Source organism: Lagenorhynchus albirostris, chromosome 7 (genome assembly GCF_949774975.1).
Source record: "Lagenorhynchus albirostris chromosome 7, mLagAlb1.1, whole genome shotgun sequence".
Lineage (NCBI taxonomy): Eukaryota > Metazoa > Chordata > Mammalia > Artiodactyla > Delphinidae > Lagenorhynchus > Lagenorhynchus albirostris.
In genome coordinates, this window is record NC_083101.1 from 105,070,842 (window position 1) to 105,097,793 (window position 26,952).

General features: G+C 39.6%; 1 protein-coding gene across 1 annotated transcript in view; it reads left to right on the forward strand.

Annotated features, from left to right (window-relative positions):
* EXTL3 (exostosin like glycosyltransferase 3) overlaps positions 1-26,952 on the forward strand; it is a 63,626-nt gene that overhangs the window by 27,036 nt on the left and 9,638 nt on the right. The window contains exons 4-6 of the mRNA XM_060155768.1: positions 7,653-7,780; positions 15,381-15,525; positions 21,091-21,219. Coding sequence (XP_060011751.1) covers positions 7,653-7,780; positions 15,381-15,525; positions 21,091-21,219 — 402 coding nt within the window. The remainder of the gene's footprint in view (positions 1-7,652; positions 7,781-15,380; positions 15,526-21,090; positions 21,220-26,952) is intronic.

Here is a 26,952-nt window from a genome sequence, read left to right on the forward strand (position 1 = left end):
TGAAGGCTTTATTTCTGGCTGGACCTCAGGCAAGAGTAGAGATAATTCTAAAGCCTTATTCTTTAGAAAGTTGATACGTTTTATTTTTTTGGTCTGTGCCCACTCTACTTTTAAAAATATTACTTGAGGGCTTCCCTGGTGGCGCAGTGCTTGGGAGTCCACCTGCCGATGCAGGGGACACGGGTTCCTGCCCCAGTCCGGGAGGATCCCACATGCCGCAGAGCGGGTGGGCCCATGAGCCATGGCCGCTGAGCCTGCGCTCCGCAACGGGAGAGGCCACAGCGGTGAGAGGCCCGAGTACCGCAAAAAAAAAAAAAAAAAAAGAATACTACTTGAATGTGTCAGATACTAATTTTCTAAATTCTAGGCAAAGCTAACAGGAGAAACCTTGTCCAGTTTCTCTAGGTCCGAGACTATACAAAGTCTGGTGAATTCACCAGGTATTGGTACGTCTGTTTTTTTTTTTAATTTATTAATTAATTTATTTTTGGCTGCGTTGGGTCTTGCTGTGCACGGGCTTTCTCTAGTGGCAGTGAGCAGGGGCTACTCTTTGTTGGTCCTCAGGCTTCTCATTGCGGTGGCTTCTCTTGTTGTGGAGCACGGGCTCTAGGCTCATGGACTTCAGTGGTTCTGGCTCGCGGACTCTAGAGCACAGGCTCAGTAGTTGTGGTGCACGGGCTTAGTTGCTCTGCAGCATGTGGGATCTTCCCGGACCAGGGCTCGAACCCGTGTCCCCTGCATTGGCAGGCGGATTCTTAACCGCTGCGCCACCAGGGAAGCCCTGGGTTTTCTGTTTGTTTGTTTACAATATTTTACTTAATAATCAGGTGGCTACAGTTATAGCTCTCTTTTTCTGTTTGAGAATGGGCTATGGCTGTGAAGAATTACATAAAACAAAGTTACCAGAAATCAGAAATTAATAGCAGATATTATAGATGTGTGATATAAAGGAATTGCTGAAAAGTCATGTTGCATAAATGATTTACTAACTGCAGTAAATCGGTTCTTTAGATAATGTCCCCCCTCTTAGTTTATATGTACTCTTTTTTACGAATTCAAAGTAAGGAATCTGAGACAGAATTTTATTGCTTTAGGTCACTTGACTAATTAATACCTAAATTAGAACTTAGGTATTAATTCCTAGTTCAGTGCATAGTTTTCTTTTTTCACCAAATCTAAGTTTCTTGGAAAGGCACAGCATGTGTGTGTGTGTGTGTGTGTATGCACACACACGCACTCATACATACATAGATACATAGTATATATATTTTACAAATTCAAGTAGGAAGAGGTTTTACTAATCTCATGTAATTGCTAACATTTTTGGAGCATTTTCAATGTGCTAGGTAGGCACTGTGTCATGTTGTTTATATGCATTCTCTCATTTGGTGGTGAACCTGTAACCTATGCTATTTCACCTACAGTTTCACAGGGTTCATTGGCAACTTTTTCTCTTATAAGTTGAGACCGTCTTATCTCATAACCTAAAACATATACTGTTTTTTTTATAATGCATTAGACTCAAATTTAAAGTTATAAATGGAAAACCAGTTTGCTGTGTTGCCTTCTTATTCCTTTTCCTTCCTTCTTTGCATTTCCCATTTTTTTGCCCCTACCACTCTGTTTATTAAATGAATGAGCTCCTTGAAAAATCAAGAAGTTTTGGTGCTGCTTCTTTTTCAGTTGTCTTTTCTGTTGATAACTCTCCACCCAGTCACCTCAAGCTCTGTTTCACATGGGTCCTCACAAGTAGGTACACATGACCATGTGCTTCCTCTTGGACCTCATTTTCTTGCTTCCTGAGCTCTATGATGGGTTACTTTTTCAAGTTAGAGGGAAGGGGGGGATGGAGGACAAAAGTTAGTTGTTGTTTACCTTTATTGCCTGTAGGATGGCTTGACATAAAGTTCATTCTCAGAAATGGATTCATTACAGAAGTGTATTATGCAGGTGCATGTATTGTTGGAGATTGTTGGGTTTGGCTGGGCAAAATTTGATCTTAAAGAGAAAAAGGACAACATTATACGTGTATTTAAGTTGATGAATTTAGTAGGTGGCATTATGTGTTTGTATGGTGCTTTATAGTGTCCACGTACATTTTCAAATTTTACTACTTCCCAGGTAATGTTCTACTTTTTAGAGTTCTCTGCTCTTGATCTGCTGTATGACTTAGGTTGCTTCACTTAATCTCTTCATGTCCTATTTTTCTTTCCTACCAACTTCAGAGACATGCCTATGGCTCGTCATGAGCTGCTTTCAAAAAGATTCCATATTTAGGTAGTTCTTCTGTTTGAATCCAGATTCATTATTCTACTTCACTTGAGCAACTATCACTTACTAAATTGTTGAAATGTTCCATTGTTCCTTGTAAATAGCAATAACTACTTACATTTTCATCCCTTAGATATTGAGATATTTGCTGTTAATTGGGACTCAAACTTATCATGGTAGCTAATTAAATACTTATGATGTGAATTGATACTTGGCTAATTAATGTGGATTTGCTGATTCTGCCTGGATTTAGAAACTAAATGCCTGGTTAACACACTAGGAGAAAGGACCCTATTCGAGTAGCAGTTCTTTTATTATTCATAAACTCCAGAATTCCTCAAGAGCCAGGCTGAGTGTTAATTGAAGATACTGATTGATTTTTGATCGTGCATACGCTTTATACATTTGCATATGGTAGGGTTCTAGGCCGTGCTTGTTGGACTGTTCCGTTGATGATGAGAAGAAGGGCGCCTTCATGAATGATGGTGAACAGAGAACTAGGGAGACATCATCAGGGAGTGTTGTGTGTGGAACAGGAAAAATGAGTGTTAGCACCACTTCTGGCCTGTTGTAGGTTGATGGATTTTTTTGCTATAGAAAACTAGATTAGATACTGAGAAGTTTCAGTATATCCAGTGTTTATAGTTTTGATATATAAACTTCTCAAGTCTTTATTCTGTATTCTGAAAATAGGATGGACAGGGCCAAATTAGGTCCTATTTCCTGTTTATTCGTTTATTCATTCATTTATAAAACACTTGTTGAACATCTACTGCATGCCAGGCACTGTGCTCTATACATTCTAGTCAGTGTCATGCCAGTGTTTAAATCAGTAACTTGAAGGTCAGCCTTCATGTTCACAAGTTACTAAGCTATAATCATAAGGCATGAAAAAAATAGCCACTGTTGAGGGAGGGGGGAGTGTTGTTTTAATTTGGAAAAAACCAAAATAACATAAAAAAAAGGAGAATATTTCCTAAATGTGACATATTACTTCTGGTTGCCTCATTTCTTTCACATTTGATCTGCCCTTTCTCACATCTGCCTTTTCTCAGATCCTTTCTCATATCCTTAGAGGCCAGTGCTGATCTGCATGTCTGCATTACAAATATTGGAATCTCTTCCTTGTTCTGATTTTGGTGCCAGAAAGGACAGCGGTTGGTTTGCTTGGCTTTTGTCTAGCCATTAAGCACTATAGCTCTGAAGCAAATTTGGTAGAAGAAAGCTTTTACTCCCCTCACCCTTTAATTTTAGTTTGTATTTGCAAACTTTGTAAGGTGGAAATCTCTTTTGGTTTATGGGGAAAAGGTGATCGTGCTTAAATTACGAGTTACATTTATTCAGAGTTTGCTTTACTGTCTCCTGGTGGTTGACTGTAAATCAGGGTGTCTCAGCAGTGGCACAGTAACATTTGGGCTGGATAATTCTGTTTCAGGGGGCTGTCCTGTGCACTGTAGGATCTAGCAGCATCCCTGGCCTCTGCCCACTAGATGCAAGAAACTCCCCCCGCCCCCCCAAGTTGTGACAACCAACAATGTCCACAGATATTGTCAAATGTCTCTTGGGGGGCAAAATCACTCCTAGCTGAGAACCGCCACTCCGAATCCTTAAAGCAGACCTACTCACCACAGTTGTTTGTGAGCTAACCACAAGTAAGCTGCTGCCATACTTGACGTTGTGTTTCTCTGAATCCTTAAAAGTTTTTCTTTTATTCTGATGGATGTTGCTTCAGTTCCCTAATCCTGGGGGTCTTACTGTCATCCCAGAGGAGTTGTGCCAGGATGAGCAGAGATGATGGTACATGTGATGTGTTCCTGGAATCCAGAAGACTTGTTCTTAATGGACCTGCCCCTTAATGGACTTTAATAGACTTTCTCAGAAAAACTGCATGTGGAATCTAGGCCAACACATATTTGATATGAGGCCTTCAGCGCTAAGTCTTCCAAAGGACAAGCAGGTCCTCTTGATTGGATTTACTCTGTAATTAGATAAAAAGTTTGGCTACGTTCTAGGTATCAAATCATGATCATTTTAGTTTTTAATTGTTGTTTCTTGTTTTTATTTATTTATAAATTTATTTTATTTATTTATTTTTGGCTGTGTTGGGTCTTCGTTGCTGCACACGGGCTTTCTCTAGTTGTGGCGATCAGGGGCTACTCTGTTGTGGTGCGCAGCCTTCTCGTTGCGGTGGCTTCTCTTGTTGCGGAGCACGGGCCCTAGGCACGCGGGCTTCAGGAGTTGTGACACTTGGGCTCAGTAGTTGTGGCTCATGGGCTTAGTTTCTCTGCAGCATGTGGGATCTTCCTGGACCAGGGCTCGAACCCGTGTCCCCTGCACTGGCAGGCGGATTCTTAACCACTGCACCACCTGGGAAGCCCTTGTATCTTGTTTTTTTTTTTGTTTTTTTTTTTTGTGGTACGCGGGCCTCTCACTGTTGTGGCCTCGCCCGTTGCGGAGCACAGGCTCCGGATGCGCAGGCTCAGCGGCCATGGCTCACGGGCCTAGCCGCTCCACAGCATGTGGGATCTTCCCAGACCGGGGCACAAACCCGTGTCCCCTGAATCGGAAGGTGAACTCTCAACCACTGCACCACCAGGGAAGCCCTGTATCTTGTTTTTAGACTAAGAGGTTTTTTGTAGGGTTGTCAAGTTTGGCTGATAAACAACTTGCATTTTTGCACACAACATGGTGCTGTGACGATTTAGCAGAGAGGTTGCTTACTTACGTTCATACACATGACAAGTGGTAGAATTGGAATCTGAATGCAAGTTTTTCTGGTTGACTTCAAAGCCATGCTTTTTCCTCTGTACCAGCGCCTGTCAAAATTTAATGTGCATAGGACTCGGGGATCTTGCTAAAATGCAGGTCGGTCCTGACTTGGTAGGTTTAGGGAGGGCTGCATTTCTGCATTTCTGGCAGAGTCCCAGATGATGCCCGTGTTGCTGGTCTTTGGATTGTATTTTGAGTACTGGAGCTCTGTACTATGTTCTTGGATTGTTAATTGTGCTGTAGGTAATCCTCCTGGTGGTTAACTCACAAAATTGGTAATCCACAATTGAATATTCAAGAATTGGATGTTTCACGGATTTTTTTTCTCATTTTAAGCTATGTGTATTCCCTGGTAGAGCCGAGGGACAGCTGTACTCACCTGAACTGGCAGTGTGGCAGGTCTGTGTTAAGTGAATGCCGGGCACATTAGGACAGTAACATGAATGACCCGAGGGTAGCTTGTGGGGCAAGCGTTCGAGTGAACAGCTGCCGTAGTCTGCTGATTCTGGGGTGGACGTTAGTTTACATTTCCACATCTCTGAAATTGGGTGTTTCCTAAGATAGACAGCATATCACCAAGGTTGGCATTTGTCTTCGGCTACTTCTGGCCACCCTCCCACTCCCTGAGGTAGAGCCAGGCAGATACCACGGTGAGCACGTGGCCTTCTCCCCCTTCTTGCTCCTCTCTTTTTCCTGACCCAGGGTTCAGTGCCTTTGTTCTGTCACTGCCGAACCCGAGCTTGGGAGGTCTGGGCTGCAAGCTCAGGGATTTTTATATTGGTCAAAAGTGCTGCAGGGCAGGGCTTCCCCGGTGGCGCAGTGGTTGAGAGTCCGCCTGCCGATGCAGGGGACGCGGGTTCGTGCCCCGGCCCGCGAAGATCCCACGTGCCGCGGAGCGGCTGGGCCCGTGAGCCATGGCCGCTGAGCCTGCGAGTCCGGAGCCTGTGCTCCGCAATGGAAAAAAGTGCTGCAGGGCAAGATGGGTTTCTCTGCCTATTGCTTGGCTCTCTGTAGTAGCAAATCTGTTACAGATTTTTCCTTGTCTTGGTAGGAACTCCTCCAGGACTGAGGTAAAGTTTTAAAAAGCTCTTTATTAAACATTCTAAATGATAAACTGTTTCACATCTTTATTGTTTGGCAGCATTTTTATTTCTTGATGGTACACAAATTAATAATACATTTTCCATGGGGCTTTCGTTGGATGAGATTTATAAACATAATCGAAGTTTAGCAGAGAAGCACTGATTTGGAGTTGGGGTTATTAGTTAGAGTCTAGCTCTGCCACTTGCCAGTCGTCCACGTGTAAAGTGAAAGTTGACTGATCTCCAAGGCCCTTCTGGCTCTGAACTAATTGGATTCTAAGTGTGCTAGAATGAATTAATTGAAATATGACGACTCTGCCTTAAGAACACAGAAGAAGTGATTACTTTTGACGAGGTTGGGGAGTGACAGGAGGCATCTGAACTGGGTCTCCAGGGGGAGAATAATGTGGTAGAGGAATAGGAGAAAGAGTATTTTAAGCCGAAGGGACCATACTCGTGAGGTCATGGGAGTACCTTTGAAACCATTCATAAACTTTTAGACTCTGGATAAAATTACATTCCTGATGCTACGTGGAGGTTAGCCTCATTACAAGTAAGGTGTTTTGTTAAAAGTAAGATGACCCTTCTTGGCTTTCCAAAAAGGTGATTGCTCAAGAAGTTCTCTTTGTTTCTGGTTTTTGAGAATAAAATGATGGTTCCTCACTAGCTGGATTAATTAGGTATAGAAACCATAAAAATAAAATGAGCTATCAAAGTACTGAGTATGTTCATCCTTGTTTATTTATCAGGGACAAGGTGAATAATAAAGCTACTACCTATGTTATAGTAAACTATGCTTATCTGAGGCAGGTTTAAATAATTTTTAAAATCATAATGTAGTTCTATCATTTGGGCACTAATCTTTGTTTTGTGAAGAAATTACTGCTTTTCATAGTGGGTCACTTTGGATAGAGATTCTTTGAATTGGGAATTTCTTTGGACACAAAAGCTGTTAGTTTTACTGGATCAGGTACACCTTGAAAGAAAAACCTCTTGTAAGTGTAGTCAGTGTTGCAGGTAGGAATTGGAAAAGTGAAGTAATAAGTAATTAACCTCAACCGGATGGACTGTCCTTTGCTCTTTTATACCAAAGAGAAAGGCCTTAAAATTGGGGGTCAGAAATTCCATAGACTCAAGGGAGTTCTGAGTTTGGTTTTAAAGGGGATTCCAGGGCTGAGAATCATCATCTCAGTTCTACTCTGCCATCTTGTGTTCTCTTGGGAAACTTATTTTTAATTTCCCTAGACTGTGTTTCTTGCATACGTAAAATAATCCTCAGCTTTATCTTGTTTCACAGAAAAATTAGTTAGCAAATGAATACAGCTTAAAATGTGAAATCTTTATACATTTGCTGAAATACGAGGCAATTTCTGTTCCTAAAAGGCGTATGCTAGATTTTACAAGTGGTAGGTAAGCAGGCGAAATTATTCAGGACGTTTAGCCACAGTCTGCTTTGACCTAAAGGCAGTTTTGCTTTTGCATTGAACGATGCAGCATTGACCGTTAAGTGTTTTTCCTTCCTCTTTACAGGTGGTCCGTACTGAGAAGAACAGTTTGAACAATCGATTCCTGCCCTGGAATGAAATCGAGACAGAGGCCATCCTGTCTATTGATGATGACGCTCACCTCCGCCACGATGAAATCATGTTTGGGTTTCGGTGAGGAGCTGATTTTCAATAACGAAACACTTTTGTTTGCAAGTGACAGGAAGCTAACTCAAAACCTGGATTAGGCAGCCAAATGAATTTCAAAGCTGATAGTAACTGAGACATCTTATTGGGCTTAGATATCCCACTATGAGGGAACAGTACAGGTGAGGGAATGGAGTAGATCAGGGCCACTCAGAGTGTGTCCTGGACTGGTACGCTGGCCCATGAACAGTTTATTACCTGTCCACAGTGAGGTAAGTACAAAAATTGAGAGTAGGCATTTAGAAACTTTAAAATATTTACCATGACATCCAAGTGTGAACTTTTTTCTTATAATTCATTTTTTTGGGTAACATTGATTGAATATAATTCATACATCATACAGTTCACTCATTTAAGTGTACCATTCAGTGGTTTTTAGTATAATTACAGACTTGTGCAACCATCACCATAATCTAGTTTAGAAATCTTCATTACCACCAAAAGAAATCCAGTACCCATTAGCAGTCATTCCCCATTTTTCTCCAGCTCCTCTGGACCTTGGCAACCATTAATGTACTTTGTTTCTCTATAAATTTTCCTTTTACAGACATTCCATATACATGGTACCATATAATATGTGCTCTTTGGTAACTGGTTTCTTCACTTAACATAGTGTTTTCAAGGTTCATCCATCTTGTAGCATCTGTCAGTACTTCATCCATTTTGTATGGATGTACACATTTTGTTTGTCCATTTATCCATTGATGGACATTTGGGTTGTTTCTACCCCTTGGCTATTGTGATTAGTGCTGCTATGAACATTCACGTACAAGTTTGTATATGAACATTTCCTTTCTCTTAGATATATACCTTGGAGTGGAATTGCTGGATCATATAGTATCTCTTCGTTTAACATTTTGAGGAACTACACTCCTGTTTTTCAAAGTGGCTGCACCATTTTATATTGTACCAGCAGTGAATAAGGGTTCCATTTTCTCCGCATCCTTGTCAACACTTGTTATTTTCCATTTTTTATTTATAGCCCTCCTACTGGGTGTGAAGTGGTATTTCAATGTAGTTTTGACTTGCATTTCCCTAATGACTCATGTTATTGGCTATCTTTTCATGTGCTTAATAACAATTTATATATCTTCTTTGAAGAAACGTCTGTTGAGATCCTTTGCCCATTGTTATTTGGGTGGTCTTTTAATTATTGAGTTGCAAGAGTTCTCTAGAACTCTTACATTCTAGATCCAAGTCCCTTATCAGAGATATGATTCGCAAATTTTTTCTCCTGTTCTGTGGGTTGTCATTTCACTTTCTTGATGGTGTCCTTCAAAGCACAAAAGCTTTTCATTTTAATGAAGTCCAGTTTGTCTGTGTTTTCTGATGTCATATGTAAGAAACCATGTGGTTCATTTTTATTGTATTTTACAGAAGCATGAATAAGCCAGGGGAACATTACTTGTTTGCCACAGATAGTTTGAGAAGCACTGGAGTAGATACCCTTGGAGATCTTGTTCAAATTAAGTACAGATCCACTATGGAGAACTCTTTTTCTCTGTGCTTTTGTTCCATTCACTGAAAGCCTGGCCTGACCCCTAGCTTTCAGGCTTCCTTTGGTTTAAGTGGATAAGTGCAGATGCTCAGATGAAAGGAGCAGCGGCTTTATTGCTGTATTTGTCTTAGGTCCATCTATAAAGAATTATTTGACATATTTCTGACAAATCAGAACATCTGTTCTCCTCTCCCTCACCCAGCCTCTCATTTCCTTTGACTTCTTCCTCCTACTATATTATTGAGGCAAGAGTCTGTTGTTAGCAGTGATAAAAATCCCACTGGAATGTGTTCCTCTGTACCATGACCGTAAGAAGTCAGCTCTCTTTACTTGTTTTTACGAAAGGAAAAAAAGCCATGTGATGGTTCCAGAAATGGGCTTTTGCCATCACAGTTGTCGTTATTAATGGTGGTGGGGAGGGGAGGGAAGGTGGTGTATTTCTGATACAGCATGATGCAGTTTAGAGCATGCTAAAGGACTGGGAGCTGTGAACAGAGTCATGGGATGTTAACAGGAGAATTGCCAAATCAGCGCTAGATCCCAAGAATGATTAGATAAAGGGTCCTGCTTTGATGAGTTTGAAGCTTATTAAGATAGCTGGCACTTGCTATCTTCTATGGCTCTTGATTTAGGAAGATTTTTTTTTAAATTAATTAATTTATTTTTGGCAGCGTTGGGTCTTCGTTGCTGTGCATGGGCTTTCTCTAGTTGCGGCGAGCAGGGTCTGCTCTTCGTTGCAGTGTGCGGGCTTCTCATTGCGGTGGCTTCTCTTGTTGCAGAGCACGGGCTCTAGGCGCGCAGGCTTCAGCGGTTGTGGCATGCAGGCTTCAGTAGTTGTGGTGTGTGGGCTCAGTAGTTGTGGCTCGTGGGCTCTAGAGCTCAGGCTCAGTAGTTGTGGCATGCGGGCTTAGTTGCCCCACAGCATGTGGGATCTTCCCAGACCAGGGCTCGAACCCATGTCTCCCACATTGGCAGGTGGATTCTTAACCACTGTGCCACCGGGGAAGTCCCTAGGAAGATCTTTGATCTTTTCCATTTGTCAACAGATTTCCAAGTGGTGAGAGAATAATAGGAAGCCTTATGACTGATGATATTGAGTATCTTTTCATGTGCTCAGTGACTGTTTGTATATCTTCTTTGGAGAAATGTCTATTCAGATGCTTTGCCTTTTTATTATTGAGCTGTAAGAGTCTCCTAACAGTCATTTGAAATTTGAGGTTTAGCCTCTGGTTATGACTGGTGAATTATCTCTGGCTCGACTTCTAAACCTTTTATTGTCCTGACTCTGTTCTCATTTGTTTGGGCATCCTTTGATCTAAAAACTTTGTTTTCGAATTAGAGTTTTCATCTTTTCCAGATTAGACTTTTAAGGAACCTCCATACTGTTCTCCATAGTGGCTGCACCAATTTACATTCCCACCAACAGTGTAGGAGGGTCCCCTTTTCAAAAAGATAAACGCACCCCAATGTTCATTGCAGCACTATTTACAGTAGCCAAGACATGGAAGCAGCCTAAGTGTCCATCAACAGATAAATGGATAAAGAAGCTGTGGTATATGTATATACAATGGAATACTACTCAGCCATAAGAAAAGAATGAAATAATGCCATTTGCTGCAACCTTGTTGGACCTAGAGATTATCATACTTAGTGAAGCAAGACAGAGAAAGGCAAATAATGTGATATCACTTATATGTGGAATCTAAAAAAATGATGCAAGTGAATTTACTTACAAAACAGAAATAGCCTCACAGACATAGAAAACAATCTTATGGTTACCAAAGGGGAAAGTGGGGGGGAGGGATAAATTAGGAATTTGGGATGAAAAGATATACACTACTAAATATAAAATAGATAACGAGGACCTACTATATTGCATGGGGAATATATTCAATATCTTGTAATAACCTATAATGGAAAAGAATCTGAAAAATAATATATATATATATGTATAACTGAATCACTTGTAAATCAACTGCACTTTGATTTTAAATAAATAAATAAATAGAAATTCTCCCTCTGGCAAAAGATAATATGGATCTTGGCAAACTTCAGCTTACACAGCAAGGAAGGAAACAGGTATGTTCTTAAGGGACAAATAAAGAGACCCAAGAGAACTGAAAACTTATGTCTGTACAGAAGCAGTACATGAATGTTCATAGCAGCATTATTTGTAAGAGTCAGTGAGTATAAATATGATTCTACTTACATGAGGCATCCAGAGTAGTCAGATTCATAGAGACAGAAAGTAGGTGGTGGCTGCCTGGGGCTGGAGGAGGGCAAGAATGCCGAGTTAGTGTTCAGTGGGTCAGAGTTTCAGGCTGGGAAGGTGAAGAAATTCTGGAGATTGATGATCATACAACAGTGTGAATATACTTAATGCCATTGGACTGTACACTTGAAAATGATTAAAATGGTAAATTTTATGTTACATACATTTTGCCACACACCAAAAAAATCAGTTGTCAAAAAAAACTAAAAGAAGTATAAACAGCCCAAATGTCCATCAGCTGATGAATGGATAAACAAACCGTGGTATATGCATACAATGGAATATTATTTGGCAACAAAAGGGAATGAAGTTCAAGGGTGAACCTGCTACAGCATGGGTGAACCTTGAAAACAGGCTAAGTAAAATAAGCTAGTCACATAATATATGAGTCCATTTATATGAAATGTCCACAACAAGCAAATCTGTGGAGACAGAAGGTAGATTAGTGGTTGCCGTGGGATGGGGAGGGGGAAAATGGGGAGGGACTGCTAATGGTTATGGAGTTTCTTTTTGGGGTGATGAAAATATTCTGAAATGACGTAGTGGTGATGGTTGCATAGCTCTGTGAATATACTGAAACCGAGTGAGTCGTACACTTTTAAGCTAGTGAGTTTTATGGTATGTGATTTATGTCTCAGTAAACTTTATTTTCAAAAAAGGTGATAGTGTAAGCTGTATGAGGAGGGATGGGGTTGTGGACTGGAAGGTAGGTCTCTCTTCCTGGATCCAAGTATCTCTGTCATCTTGGCTCAGAATTTTTTAATTCCACCACTGGATCTGATATTGATCTTTTTCTCTGTTTGCCATTGCTCTGCTTTGAGGTTTCTTTTCCAAAGGGAGCTAATCAAAACCTTTTTCCTTCACCATGGTTTGGTACACATTCCTTAATATTTTATTTTGGAGAGGAGGAAAAGGCTTACATAATATCATAGAAACATGGAATTTGGAAAAGACTATTGTTTTAGATGGTCAGGAAGCAAAATCTCACCTTATTTTTTAAATACATTTTTTGATTATTAGTTGATTTTACCCTTTATTTTCTTACTGCATTTCAAATCATTTGGTTCTTAATGAATCAGAGGGAGAAACATGGAAATATAACCAAGAAGGATGAGCCTGTCTCTTTGTGTGACGTAGTCCATATTACTTGAATGTACTCAATATCTTTAATATACTGATCTTTATTCAAAACCATTTGCCTAAGTTTTGAAGATCAGAAAAATCAGTTTTAAATTAAATATTAGCAGTAACATGACCTTTTGCTTCATTCAGGTAACTTATTAAATCGTTTTGAGTCTCATAGGATTGCAAGAAAAAGAAATCATCGTTATTTAAAATAATGTAAATATTTGAATTGTCAGGTTTTTTTTTAACTTGACTATATTAATATGGAAATGATGGGCCACAGTTTGTGCCATGAGAAGGTTGAATTGATGCACTTATTTCAAAGGTGATAGTATGTAAATCTGAAACGTTAACAGAAGAACATTAGTCGTGACTCACATTCTTCAGTGGAATAGTATCTTGATTTCATTATTTTAAAATTTCTCTTTAGTTGTTTGGCAAAGTTGAATTTATCCAGTGAATTTTCTTTAAGTTTGAGCTATAGAATTACCTTTGAAACTTTTTCCCTAACATATTTTGTAGGTAATTGGAACATTAACACAGTTGAAAAATAATTCATTAAAGATAAGGTGTACTGGGAGTTCCCTGGTGGTCTGGTGGTCCGGATTCCACACTTTCACTGCCGGGGCCCTCAGTTCCTGGTCAGGGAACTGAGATTCCACAAGCCACATGGTACAGCCAAAAAAAAAAAAAAAAGAGGATAAGGTATACATACCAAAGCATGATCTGTGATACTGCACATAGATTGAAAATACTTAGTGCAGCATAATTTGAATATAATGTTAAGGAACTGGTTATGTGTAACACTTTTATACTTAAATTGATAGCATTATTTGTAATTGATATTTTAACATGCCTAACTTTCCGATTCCACTGAGACCTTACTATCTGAAAGTCCTGCTGCCTTATCCCAAGGACTTGAGCATTTACTTGCATTTGTCTGGTGCTTGCGCTTCCATGCTGATTTTTTCCTTATTATTTAACATAATTAATACCTAGTTGGGCATCGACAGCCTTTAACAAATTGGATATGTTGCCTTTTGATATCATGTAGCAAAGGATAGTCTACCTTATTAAAAACTGTATGTATTGACTTAAATCAGCCAAATCTGATAATTAAAATAGTGTTTCGCATTCTTCTGCTGATATTTCGGGACTAGTAGGATCAATAAGCATTTGAAGAGATCAGTATCTTTAGGAGTATTGATATAGCATTTGGATATGCCATTGGTATTTATTAGCAATCCTTACATTCTGTAAATGTCAAAATGTATTATTAAAACATCTTAGAGCTTTTTAGGTTAGTAATTGGGAGTCAGTTTTAGGAGATAAATCAGGACAGAGGTAGGGATTTGGGTGGGATGTGGCAGAAAGCCCATTTAGACAGCTGCGAAGTTGTGATAGAAGTTGTAGTGTCTCATCTGTTGGACTAGATTAGTCGCTTTCAAACTTAATAGGAGAGGAACTCTTTTGACCTGAAATCTTACGTGTTTTAGGAGTTGAAGTTTCACGAGTGATGAAGGAGTTTCTCAGGCAGTTTAAATCACCATTGGGGTGAGGTGGGGAGGTGATGGTCTATTGTTTATGGGACCCCCGAAGCACTTCTGCAAGGATGTAGGGTGCTGTGGAACATAAGTGCTTTCAGCTCTATGATTTTAGCCTGTGAAACTGGTTTTATTTGTTGTACCTTACCTATAAATTTGAGGATGTTATAAAGGTTTATCCTGGAAACGTTGAATTCTCAATTTATTTCTTGCATTTATGAAGTCTTTCATTTGTATGGTTCTGTAGACCACTTCTTTTCGTGCTGTAGGCTTCTACCTGAGCTCTGCTCAAATCAGGAATTAAGACTGTTGCACCTAACTCCAGGCAGCAGTCTCCTATTTAGACCAGTGGTCTCTAAGCTTTTTTTTTTTTTTTTCTTCTGGTCATGCCATGCGGCATATGGGATCCTAGTTCCCCAACCAGGGATCCAACCCCAGTCCTCTGCAGTGGAAGCACACAGTCTTATCCACTGGACCACCAGGGAATTCCCCTCTAAGCTTTTTTTTTATAGTGTACCCGCTCAGGAAAAGAGAAGTTAAGTATGCAATACACATAAATTATATACAAGTCCTAATATGTCATACACATTAAAAATAAACCGTTTTAGAAATTAAATAAGATTAAAAATAAATATAAAAATCATCTTCTTCCTGCTTTTTAGCAGATTGCTATACTTATCCCATTCTGGAGACCTTTAATGCCATAGACCCTTAGATCCTTTCTGTGTTATTCCAACTTTTTCCTTCTATAAGGGCTGGAGAGATGCTGACTGCCAGAAGTTAGAGGATCAATAAACAGGTACTTATTAAGGAAGCTGTGGGTGACACTGTTTATTTTTTTATGGCCACGTGGCTTGTGGGATCTTAGTTCCCCAACCAGGTATTGAACCTGCGCCCTCAGCAGTGAAAGCACGGAGTCCCAACCACTGGACCGGAGGGAATTCCTGACACTGTTTGTTTTTATCCTTTTTATCTTGTGATTGATATGGTATATACAGTTGTTTGTTTTTTTTTTAAAAGAAGTAACAGCCCAAAGAGAGTCTGCAAAATAGAGGCAATAATTTTAAACGTTTCTGATAACCTTAGAGCTTTGTACTCAGGAGTGTGCATATACTTGTGTTTTTTGAGGGTGTGGAGAGAAGCACGGGACCGCATTGTGGGTTTCCCTGGCCGTTACCATGCGTGGGACATCCCTCATCAGTCCTGGCTCTACAACTCCAACTACTCCTGTGAGCTGTCCATGGTGCTGACAGGTGCTGCCTTCTTCCACAAGGTAAGAAAAAGCTGGTAGGATTGACACGAACTTGGTAGGAGTTGAGCCTTTGTGGGGCAGTGAAATGCTGCTTTAAAGTTAGCTCTGCTAGCGCTTCTTATTTATCGCTTCTCTGCTAGAATTAAGTTATTTCTGTTTTTAAAGACAGTGATCAAGATGATTAGAGCAACGCTAGAATAAAAAGCCGGATGAGAAGGCTGCCTATATAATTGCACATAGGTCAATAGGAAAATCAGTATATCTTCCCGGGCACTGGCTCTCCCTCTGTAAAATTGAGGGCATTGGGCCAAAATGTTGTCCAGTTTCCCCACAACCATTCCAGACATGACCTGGTCAACAGAAGGCTGAACCTGGCCCTCTTCTGACTCAACCACCTCTATCCCAAGCCCCACCACAAACCTCTGTCTGTTGGGGCTCTGCAAGTTCTAGTTGATTCCTTAGAGCTTTTAATTTTCATGTTGCCTCACATCCTGGTTTTCGTTGAAAATTCACTGTGCAAATCCTTCCAGTCATTACTCCTCTTCTGCACTGTTGTCGCTAAACTGTTTTGTTTTCTTGCTCCTGACTCATCTTCCCTCTACATGTCATCTGTTCTGTAAAGTAGCCACTGGCCACATGTGGCTACTGGGCACTTGAAATATGACTAGTCAGTGTTGAGATGTGCTCCACGTATAAAGTACGCAGCAGACTTTGAAAACTTAGCGTGAAAGAAAGAGTGTAAACTATCTCAGTAATTTTTTATATTGATTGTATGTGAAAGTGCAATTATTTGGGGTACACTGGGTTAAATAAAATATATTACTAATTAATTTTACTGTTTCTTTTTATTTCTTAAAAACGTGGCTACTAGAAAATTTAAAATGAAAATTGTGACTCTCAGTATATTTCTGTTGGTTAGTGCTGCACTATACCTTCCCTCCCAAGTCCTCCCTCTGGGTTCTGAAGAATCCCTGTTTTGAGATCGCCAAACTGCCTCCACCCCCCACTTCACAGCGCACCTCCTCCATCTCCTTGATCTGATTGAAACCTGACTTGTCTCCGAGGACAGTGCTTTCCTTTTATTCCTTCCAGGGCCAGTGATTGAGGCTACTCATTTCCCCCGATTTGTACTTTGGAGCAAGGTGTAGAGAACCATTTGCACTGCTTAGTGGTGACACTTCTAGACAGTTACTTCTCACCTGTCATGTAAAATCTCATTTGAGGTTCATGGTGTCTGTCTTGTTGCTCCATCTGCCAGCCTCCTACTAATCATCCCTTCATGGTCATCAAAGATGTTAGCACCTGGCCCATCACCCTGATCTCCGCTCCATGCCCTCCTGGAAGACCCATCCAGCGCACTGTCTCCCTGTAATTGTTGAAGTATCACAGGGTTCTACTTCTGTCTAGCGCTCTTCTTTTTTTAATTTAATTTTTATTTTATATTGGTGTAAGTTGATTTACAATGTTTTAGTTTCAGGTGTACAGCAAAGTGATTCAGTTATACATACACATATATCTATTTTTTTTCAGATTCTTTTCCCATATAGTTTATTACAGAATACTGTAATACAGAGTTAGAGTTCCCTGTGCTATACAGTAGGTCCTTGTTCATTATTTTATATATAGCTGTCTAGTGCTCTTCTTACTTTGTGTTTTCCTTAAATGTTCTCTTGTACTCTCAATGTCTTGTGGCTGTTCTTAGCATCCGTAAGCTGGTGATTTCCGTCCTTATATTCCAGCCAAGGCCTTTCCTTGAGAGCTTTACTCGTGTATTTAATTGTTTTCAGGACATCCCCTGTATGTCCCTCTGGTACTTCAAGCTGAACTTTTCCCCAAAAAGCTGATTATCTCTCCCCGCACCCCACCTTCAAATCTTTGGTCCCTCATATATTTCACATCTCAGAGGTGACATCTTGCAAGTCTCCTCAGTTTTACCTTAAAAGTCATCTTACCGGGAGCATTTTGAACCAGCCTTAAGAGGTCATTACACTCTCGCTTTTTTTTTTTTCTTTTTAAAATTTAATGTGTGAAGCTGCTATGCTCATCCCATTCTTGAACTTGGCTCTCATGATTATTTTCCAAACTTGTGGGCTTTGGTTGGGCTGTGAGTAGAATTAGAAAGCATCGGGCTGAGAAACCACACCTAACTAGGAGTCATTTATTTTCACACTGGTCATTTGAGAAAGAGCCCCCAGTTTTAGCAGTGCATACTCACACCGTGAGAATTTACTTGCCTTCTGGAAAGTCTAGCTTATCAAATCTCTGCTTGCTCTTTAAAGATGACAATAGTCAGATCCCTTTACTTTTTTTTTTTGGCCACGCTGCGCAGCTTGCGGGATCTTAGTTCCCCAACCAGGGATCGAATCTGCAACCCCTGCAGTGGAAGCACAGAGTCTTAACCACTGGACCGCCAGGGAAGTCCCAGATCCCTTTACTTTTAAGTAGTAAATAATTGACTTAATAAAACTTAGGTTTGTTTGTTTTTTTCTCTTTGAAAATCTAGGGCAAGGTTTACAAACTAGCTGCCCTGAAGCCTTCTGTGGTTACAGATGTTTATTTAGCCCCCTGGTGATGTCCCATACACTGTCAGGTTTTAAAAATCAAGAGAATTTTACAAAAAGATCTGGACCTCAATGAAAATGGAGATCAGGTCATACTGGAGCAGGGTTCCTGCCTGGCACCAGCTGGCTGGAGCTGCATAGCCACCGTTTCCTGGAGGAGGACACGTGTGTGCTTACTTGTCCTGTGACTGTATTTTTCTTACAGCCGTTTCTTTAACATGTCTGTTATTTATTTGCCTTCCTTGTTTGGCCCTTGAAAGCAACTAAGTTGGTCATCCCTAATCTAGAGCAATCAAGTTTTTTTTTTTTATCCTAAGTGCCTATCAGTAAAATACTTCGGTATCTCACAAATGTATATATTTATTTATAAATTATAATATGCATACTACTGTACTTACAGAAATTTTTATAAGGTTGAGCTAAAGATGAAAGAGTTTCACAATAATATTCTCACTAAATGCTTTAATTTTAGTGAAAGCAATATGATTGAATATGCTTTATTATTTTTGAAAATCTTGATTCGACACTGTGTATTATGGCAACTCAGAGGTCTATTTCTAAATTAAGCATGTATTTTTTTAATTTAACATCTTTATTGGAGTATAATTGCTTTACAATGGTGTGTTAGTTTCTGCTGTATAACAAAGTGAATCAGCTATATGTATACATATATCCCCATATCTCCTCCCTCTTGCGTCTCCCTCCCATCCTCCCTATCCCACTCCTCTAGGTGGACACAAAGCACCGAGCTGATCTCCCTGTGCTATGCAGCTGCTTCTCACTAGCTAGCTATTTTACATTTGGTAGTGTATATATATCCAAAATTAAGCATATTTCTGATACTTGGTTTTAATCACTGCCCCTGGAAGAAATACCTTATTGCCATGCTTCCTAAGTTGTGATACTTATCCACCAATTTGGTAGCATTTTGTTGAAATTGGACTAGAATTTCCATCTTCTACGATGCGTTCAGTTTTTTTTAGCAAACTAATGAGAAGATGTTACATTTTTATATTTTAGAGTAGGTTCTAAATTCACTGAAACTTTTCATTTAGAAGATTTTTAAACAGGTTACAAAAGTTTTTCTATATTTTAAAAATGATTTTTGGCATGAAAAAATCACATAATAGTGGCAATACTTCTAAACATTTGTTTTCATAATGCTTTCTCCATATATTTTTGAGTCAGTTCTTTCTTTTTTCTTTTATAGTGTCACATTTCCCTTGATAAAGATATGGATTGTATTCAATTAAATATTCTCATTAGCCTTCTGATGACAGTCACTGGCCATTTAAAGGGTACACAGATTTTAATCACCTGTCTTTTTGTAAAAGAAAAATGTGTAATTCATCTTTTAAGTTCACCATCTCTTAAGTACTTTGCCACAAGATAACCAGCAAACCACTTTTTGGTACAAAAATTTTATGATTATTTTGCTATATAGATTCTACTATTTAAGGTAGTAAGGTTGTATTAGGCACCTCACCTGTTCATCGTCAGCATATTGCAACACATCACCATTAACATTTGCTGTTTTATGGCATTTGCCCATTTCTGTGGTGTAAATATTCTTACCATGGCCGAGTTCAGGTTATCAGTATGAGTCAATGAACATGGTGTTTGGAAGAGATGGGTAGGTCCATGCCAGTTATATAGTATTTTCACCATACAGATATGATAGACATAAACAGCCTCGAGATGACAGTTAATGTGGGACATCCCTGGCGGTACAGTGGTTAAGACTCTGCACTTCGACTGCAGGGGGCACGGGTTTGATCCCTGGTTAGGGAACTAGGATCCTGCATGCCATGAGGCATGACCAAACAATTAAAAAACAAAAAAAAGATGACAGTAAATGTAATAAATAATTGTAAAATGTATTAATTAATTAACTAATAAATGATGAGCTTTATGTATTTATTGGCTTTTACTGTAACTTTTAGTATAACTTATTTAATTTTAAGTATGTGTAATTATATTTTTAATGGCTACTTTTCATAACAAGCTCACAAAATTCTTAAATAGTCTCACAAAACCCCTGAAAATTTAGCAGTCGACATTCACTGGCAGGTTTGAGCTAGCACAAACCATTCTGTGGGCCTTGCAGGGCATTTTAAGAACCTAGGTTTTTACTCTGAGTGAGATGAGAAGCCTTTCAGGGGTTTGGAGTAAAGGAGAGATGAGCTCAGTTGGACTTGTGTGTTTTTTTGTTTTGTTTTGTTTTGTTTTTTTGTGGTACGCGGGCTTCTCACTGTTGTGGCCTCTCCCGTTGTGGAGCACGGGGTCTGGATGCGCAGGCTCAGCGGCCATGGCTCACGGGCCCAGCCGCTCCGCGGCATGTGGGATCTTTCCGGACCGGGGCACAAATCCGTGTCCCCTGCATTGGCAGGTGGAATCTCAACCACTGCACCACCAGGGAAGCCCTGGACTTGTGTTTTAACACGATTGCTCTGCTGTGCTGAGAATGGACTGTAGGGAGGAAAATATGGCAGCAGGGAGGCTGTTTAGGGGACTGTGTGAATAATGCGGGCCAGAGGTGATGGTGGATTGGAGCAGGGAGTAGCCGGTGCCAATAGTGAGAAGTGAGGCACGGAGGGATCGGATGTCTCATGGCTCAGTGACTTATTGAGGTCTGAGAAGATAACCAGGCTTTCCCCCTTGCGTATCCCTTATTGCCTTTGTCAGAGAGAGAGAAGGCTGTTCAGCTGAACTAGTGTCCCACCTAATTTGATAAAATCTTTATATTGTTGCAGAATCACTGTGGTACCAAGGAGATTACACAACGTTTTGATTCTCCAAGGGGGTGATAAGGGCAATTTGGATGGGCTGATTCTTCACTGCAGAAGGTCTGCCTTGCGGGATGTTTAGCATCCCTGGACCCGACTCCCTAAACGCCAGTGGCGCTTCTCAGCGATTGCCATACCCCACCTCCCACCACAACACCCTTCCTTCCAAGCATATTTTTGCTGAAAGCTAAAGAACTGTGGCCTCTGACAAAGTATGTGATTCTGTTTCTACCCGACAGTATTATGCCTACCTGTATTCTTACGTGATGCCCCAGGCCATCCGAGATATGGTGGACGAATACATCAACTGTGAGGACATCGCCATGAACTTCCTCGTCTCCCACATCACTCGGAAACCCCCCATCAAGGTGAGGTCCTCTCACTTACGGGACTGGGGGCACACGTGTACTTAATTCACTTATTTTGTAGTTGTGCGGTGGGTAACAACCGTACCTCAGAGTCCTCATCCATAAAATGGGGACGATGACGCCGCCAACTAAATAAGATCGTCTTAGGGTTAATTGAGCTGTTCATACAGGGGCTCTTCACTTCCTAGGCGTAAATGGATAGAAATCAGAGGGTTTGGAGCTTGAATGGGAAAAATATTACATCTTTAATTTTCACTAATCTCAAACTGGAATTTATCCTTTTTATCAGTTATGAAACAGGCTATAATTCAAAAGAGTATTTGCAGTAACTGTGATCTGTCACCAGCAGAACTCATAGGTATTTTCGTGTCATGTTACATTTGTTGCCACATCTCGAAGTATTGTTTATGTTCATTACTGCTTTGATATTATGGTAGTTATTAACTTTACCGTAGATCTTGTTAACTTAATAAGATAAAATAATAAAAGTGCAGACATTTCTATATTTCAGTATAACTTGTTTCCTTTGTAATCTCACGTATTTTATGCATTTAAAAGCATTTGAGGAGTGCACAGGCTTCACCAGACTGCCAAACCAGAGTGGCAGTGGTGTCCATGGCACACACAGTTTAAGAACTTCTCAGTTAAGGTGTGTAAAGCTCTAAGAATAGTGCCTGGCGCATAAGTACTTTATAAGGTATTTACACAAAAGCAAAAGTACCCTCAAAGTTCTAGAAATTTGAGTTCTGTTTTTTGTCTTTGAGTTGGTGAATAGATTTGACCATAATATAACCAATTTCATACTCAGTGCACAGAAGGACAAGTTCCATCACCCACTCTGTCATTACTGCAGATTCAGACAAGTGAAAGGTCCCCTGGTGAGGGTTAGGGTAGGCCTGGTAAAGGCCTTGTAACAATTAATACTAGAGAATCTGTCCATTCAAATTAATAATATTTATGACTAGGCTCTGTCATTGTTTATGCTGTGGATTCACAGCTGATATCCTTAGGTTAATGTCAAAGAGTGTATTATTTAATTTTATAAAATAGTAAGTTTACCTCCATGGATATCATTAGTCCAATGAGTAAATAATAATTGGGTGCATATTTCATTGTTCTTACATTTTGAAAGTAAGTTCTAGACCAAGTAACCACTAGTGTGGCTCAGGGTTATAACTTAACTCCTGAATTACCCCATAGTTTCTTCGACTCCTTAGCCTTCTGCTAAAGCCTCACAAAAGAAGAAGAATTAGCAAAATGATGCACCAGATTGTGTTTTTTTTGTTTTGTTTTTTTTTTTGCGGTACGCGGGCCTCTCACCGTTGTGGCCTCTCCCGTTGCGGGGCACAGGCTCCGGACGCACAGGCTCAGCGGCCATGGCTCACGGGCCCAGCCGCTCTGCGGCATGTGGGATCTTCCCAGACTGGGGCACGAACCTGTGTCCCCTGCATCGGCAGGCGGACTCTCAACCACTGCGCCACCAGGGAAGCCCAGATTATGTGTTTTTTAAACCTGTGAATGATGATAGTATTTTTTATATAAAAATAGCATGTTTTCCAGGTATAGTGGTAGATCTGATACTAAACAATGAAAAGCACACTTCTTTGTAAACTTTAAGGTAGGGAGGCAAGGGTCTTAGAGATTAATGACTAGTGCAGTTTTCTATTCCTTATTTATCCTTTCTTGTGTAGCCAGGGACTGGACTCCAGCCAAGACGTATGCTTTCTATTTATACCTCCCTAGTAGATCAGAAAACATTACCCATGAAAATTTAAAGTATCTGAGGGATTAGGTACCTAATAATATCATCAATCACTTGACGCACTCACAGACATGGTGCATTTTTCATCTTCATGGAAGCGTGTTTGTTATATTATTAGGCCAGTGTTTCATCAAACATCTCTTCAGTGTAGAGAGTGAGATGGAAATAATTTGCACATGGTATACATAATTCTTCCCAAGTGAAAACTTGAAAAGTAAGTAGCCTCTGAATTTTCTTGATCTTATGGAAATATAAGAACAGTTCAAGATTAGGATGACTTTTTAAAATGAAAGGCTCAATAAGTTGAGCCTGTCTTCAAATTCTGAGTTAATTCCCTCACATTTTGAGTCCAGTTATTTACTTCATATTATAGAACCAGTTTAAGCTGAATATTTTCATTAACTTACCTAATTTTATCAGGTATATGTACTATTTTATGTTATGAAATAGTAATTTTTTTTGCTTTAAATACTTCAAATTGTCACTGTCCCCTCCCTTGTTATAATTAGGAAGGCATGACTTTTATATGATAGCAGTATTCTTTCAATAATGTTAATATCTTAACAATATTGACTGAATAAACAGGGAGTTAATTTCATATTATTGCTTTGAATGTACTGTTATCTTTTTGAGGAGGAAAAGATCTAGAATGTAAATAGGCTTCATTCAGAATAAAGGATTAAAAATTCATAAAGCATTGAGACGATAGATGGCTGGCTTAGGGGATAAGGAAGTAGAGAGAGGACGCATAGGTAAGCATCTTAATATTAATGTTGAGTAAGTTCTCAACATCTATTAATGATTTTCCTTCCTGTTACTAAGCATAACTTCTCTTAGACTAAAATTACCTGGAATGTTCCCGTGTAAAATACAGTCCATGGTGTTGCTTAAGTAAATAGTCAAGCTTCAACTTACAGTTGTTACTTTATTCCTCTTAATTTTTTGTATGTTTTATTATGTAATATATAAATATTAATATATATATATTTTAAATAAATACTCTGGGGTTGCAATCTCAAAATTTTTTACTGATGGGTTACATGATTAAAAATGTTTATTTGGAAACCACTGCTTCAGTGAAAACAACAGTATAAAATAACTTTTTTGTGCCAAAGTGGAGTCATTTGCAGGTTAAGGGACTGTTCCCCCTGAGGTTGTATGCTGGCATCTGAGATGAGGAGGAAGATTTTTAGATACAGGGAGAACAAAGTAGAATACTGGACATAGATGCTGTTTGCCTTGACATCCGTCTCCTGCTTCAGTGAAAGCTGGTGGGAATAGTAGTAAGTGACTCATTGTAAACTGGAAGAGCTCTAGAGAGCTGCCGATGGGTGGGAGGGTGAAGGAAGGGGACCGGTGGGGTCCTGTGAAGGGACCTCTGGGGGTTGTGACTCCCTCAGAGTTTTGTCTCTGAGGTGTGTCCCTTGGAGCCTGGCCTGTGATCATGATCACTCCTCAGTTTCAACTCTAGAGACCTGGCTTCTGATGGCTGATATTGGCTGTGTGTGAGGATTATTCTTCAGCTATAATGAACAGGATGGGCCATTCAATTTTAATGTTTTTCTCAATTTATAATAGTAATAATAATTTTAAAATTATTCAGGAAAAGACAGACATTCAGAAAGAAAACAGAACAAACAGGTTTGAAAGACCTAAATAGAACAACTGGAAATGAAAATTATAGTTATTAAAATGAAAATCTCTGTGAATGGGATAAAAAGATAAGACTTAGCTGAAGACAAAATTAATGACCTAGAAGATAAATGTGAAGAAATTTCCAAGGAAGTATTACAGAGATATAAAGAGATGGAAAATAAGAAAGGTTAAGAGACATGGAGGGGCTTCCCTGGTGGCACAGTGGTTAAGAGTCCACCTGCCAATGCAGGGGACACGGGTTTGAGCCCTGGTCCGGGAAGATCCCACATGCCATGGAGCAACTAAGCCCGTGCGCCACAACTACTGAGCCTGCGCTCTAGAGCCCACGAGCCACAACTACTAAGCCCACATGCCACAACTACTGAAGCCCGTGTGCCTAGAGCCTGTGCTCTGCAATGAGAGAAGCCACTGCAATGAGAAGCCCGTGCACCGCAACCAAGAGTAGCCCCTGCTCACTGCAACTAGAGCAGCAATGAACACCTAACACAGCCAAAAATAAATAAACAAACAAATTAATTAGAAAAAGAGAGACATGGAGGCTGTAAGGAGAAGGTGTAACATAAAACCAGGAGGGGAAGAGTAGAGAGAAAGTGGGAGGGGCAGTTGAAAAATATGAGAATTTCCAGAATTTATTGAAAACCTGAATACTACAGCAAACATTACGCTGAATCGTGAAAGTTTAGAAGATCCCCATTGAAGTCAGTAGTAAGATAAGGTTACCCACTAAATAAATGGAGATAGAGACCACATCCACATTCATATCATCAGGATAGCAGTTCTCCCCAAGTCTAAAATGTCAGTGTAACTCTAATCAGAATCCTGTTAGGATACTTTATTTGGTTTAATTTGGCTTGGAGTGAAACTTGACACACAGATCCTCAAACTTGTATCGAAAGGCAAAGGACCAGAATAGCCAAGACACCAGTGAAGAAGATGTGGATTTGCCTTGTCAGAAACCATGACATGGTAATAAAATACATAATTAGGACAAGGTGATATTGGCACAGGGGTTGACAGATAAATCAGTGGCACAAAGCAGAGTCTAGACACAGACCCACGCCTGTGCGGAAACTTGCTACGTGATAAAGGTGACATCTGCAAATGAATGCTGGGATAATTGGTTTTCTGTATGAAACAGAAATACATGTCATCATACCATACGCAAAGTAAATTCCAGATAGGTTAATCAACCAAATGTGAATGCAAGCTTTAACACGTCTCACAAAAAGTACAGAAGTATTTTTGTGATCATAGACAAAGAGAGACGAAAAGTGCAAAATATAGAGGAAAAGACTGATTGGCTTGAATATATTAAAATTCAAAACTTTGTTCAGCAAACCTCTATGTCCACAGACTGGGACATTTACAATGCTGATAAATGACAAAGAATTAATACTCAGAGAAAGAATTTCCAAATGAGAAAAAAAGACTACTCAATTGATTCATTTAGTTTGTAAAAAAGTAGTTCAATGAAGTAGTAACCTAGATGACTAATAAACATGTGGAAAGATGCTCAACTTCTGTAATAATTAGGGAAGTGTAAGGTAAAACAATGGGGTATAGTTTATACACATCAAATGGGCAGAAATGAAAGTGATAGTAACAGATGTTAGTAAGGATGTGTTAAAATTGCAGATACTGTACAGAGCTGGTGGGTGTGTACATTGGGATATCTGTTCTGAAGAAAGTTTGATTTTATCAAGTATAATTAAAGGTCATGTTCCCCATGACCTAGCAGGAGAGGAAAGGAAGGAGGGAGGGTGGCACAAGGAATAACTCTATTTGTAATGTTTTGTTTCTTAAAAAAAAAAAAAAGGAAGAAAAATATATATGTAATCTGAAACAAATAGGGCAAAGTGTCAATATTTGACACAACCGGTGGGTTTACTTGTTTGTTACATTCTTGCCCTTTTTTAAGCATAACATTTCATTTCTGTATTTTAAACTAGTAGCATGTGTTTCATACATATATAGTCATATGATTCTTTAAATATATACCGTCTTTAAACAAAGACCCGTGGAATAAAAATGATACTGAAAATAAGGTGTAATATTTTAAATACCCATCCATTGTACATGTACCTCCATAATCCCAGCCTGCTTCTTCCTTCCATAGATAATTGCTATCCTGAGTTTTGTTTTAAAAATCCCCTTCCCCTCCTCCCTTAAAAAAATGCTTTTACCATATGCGTATTCATCTCTAAATGATGGGCATTTTTAAGCTTTATGTAAGTGAAATCAAACTGTAAGCATTCCTCTGCATTTAGCTTTTAAAAAACTCAGTCTGTTTGTGAGCTTAGTCAGTGTTGATGCTT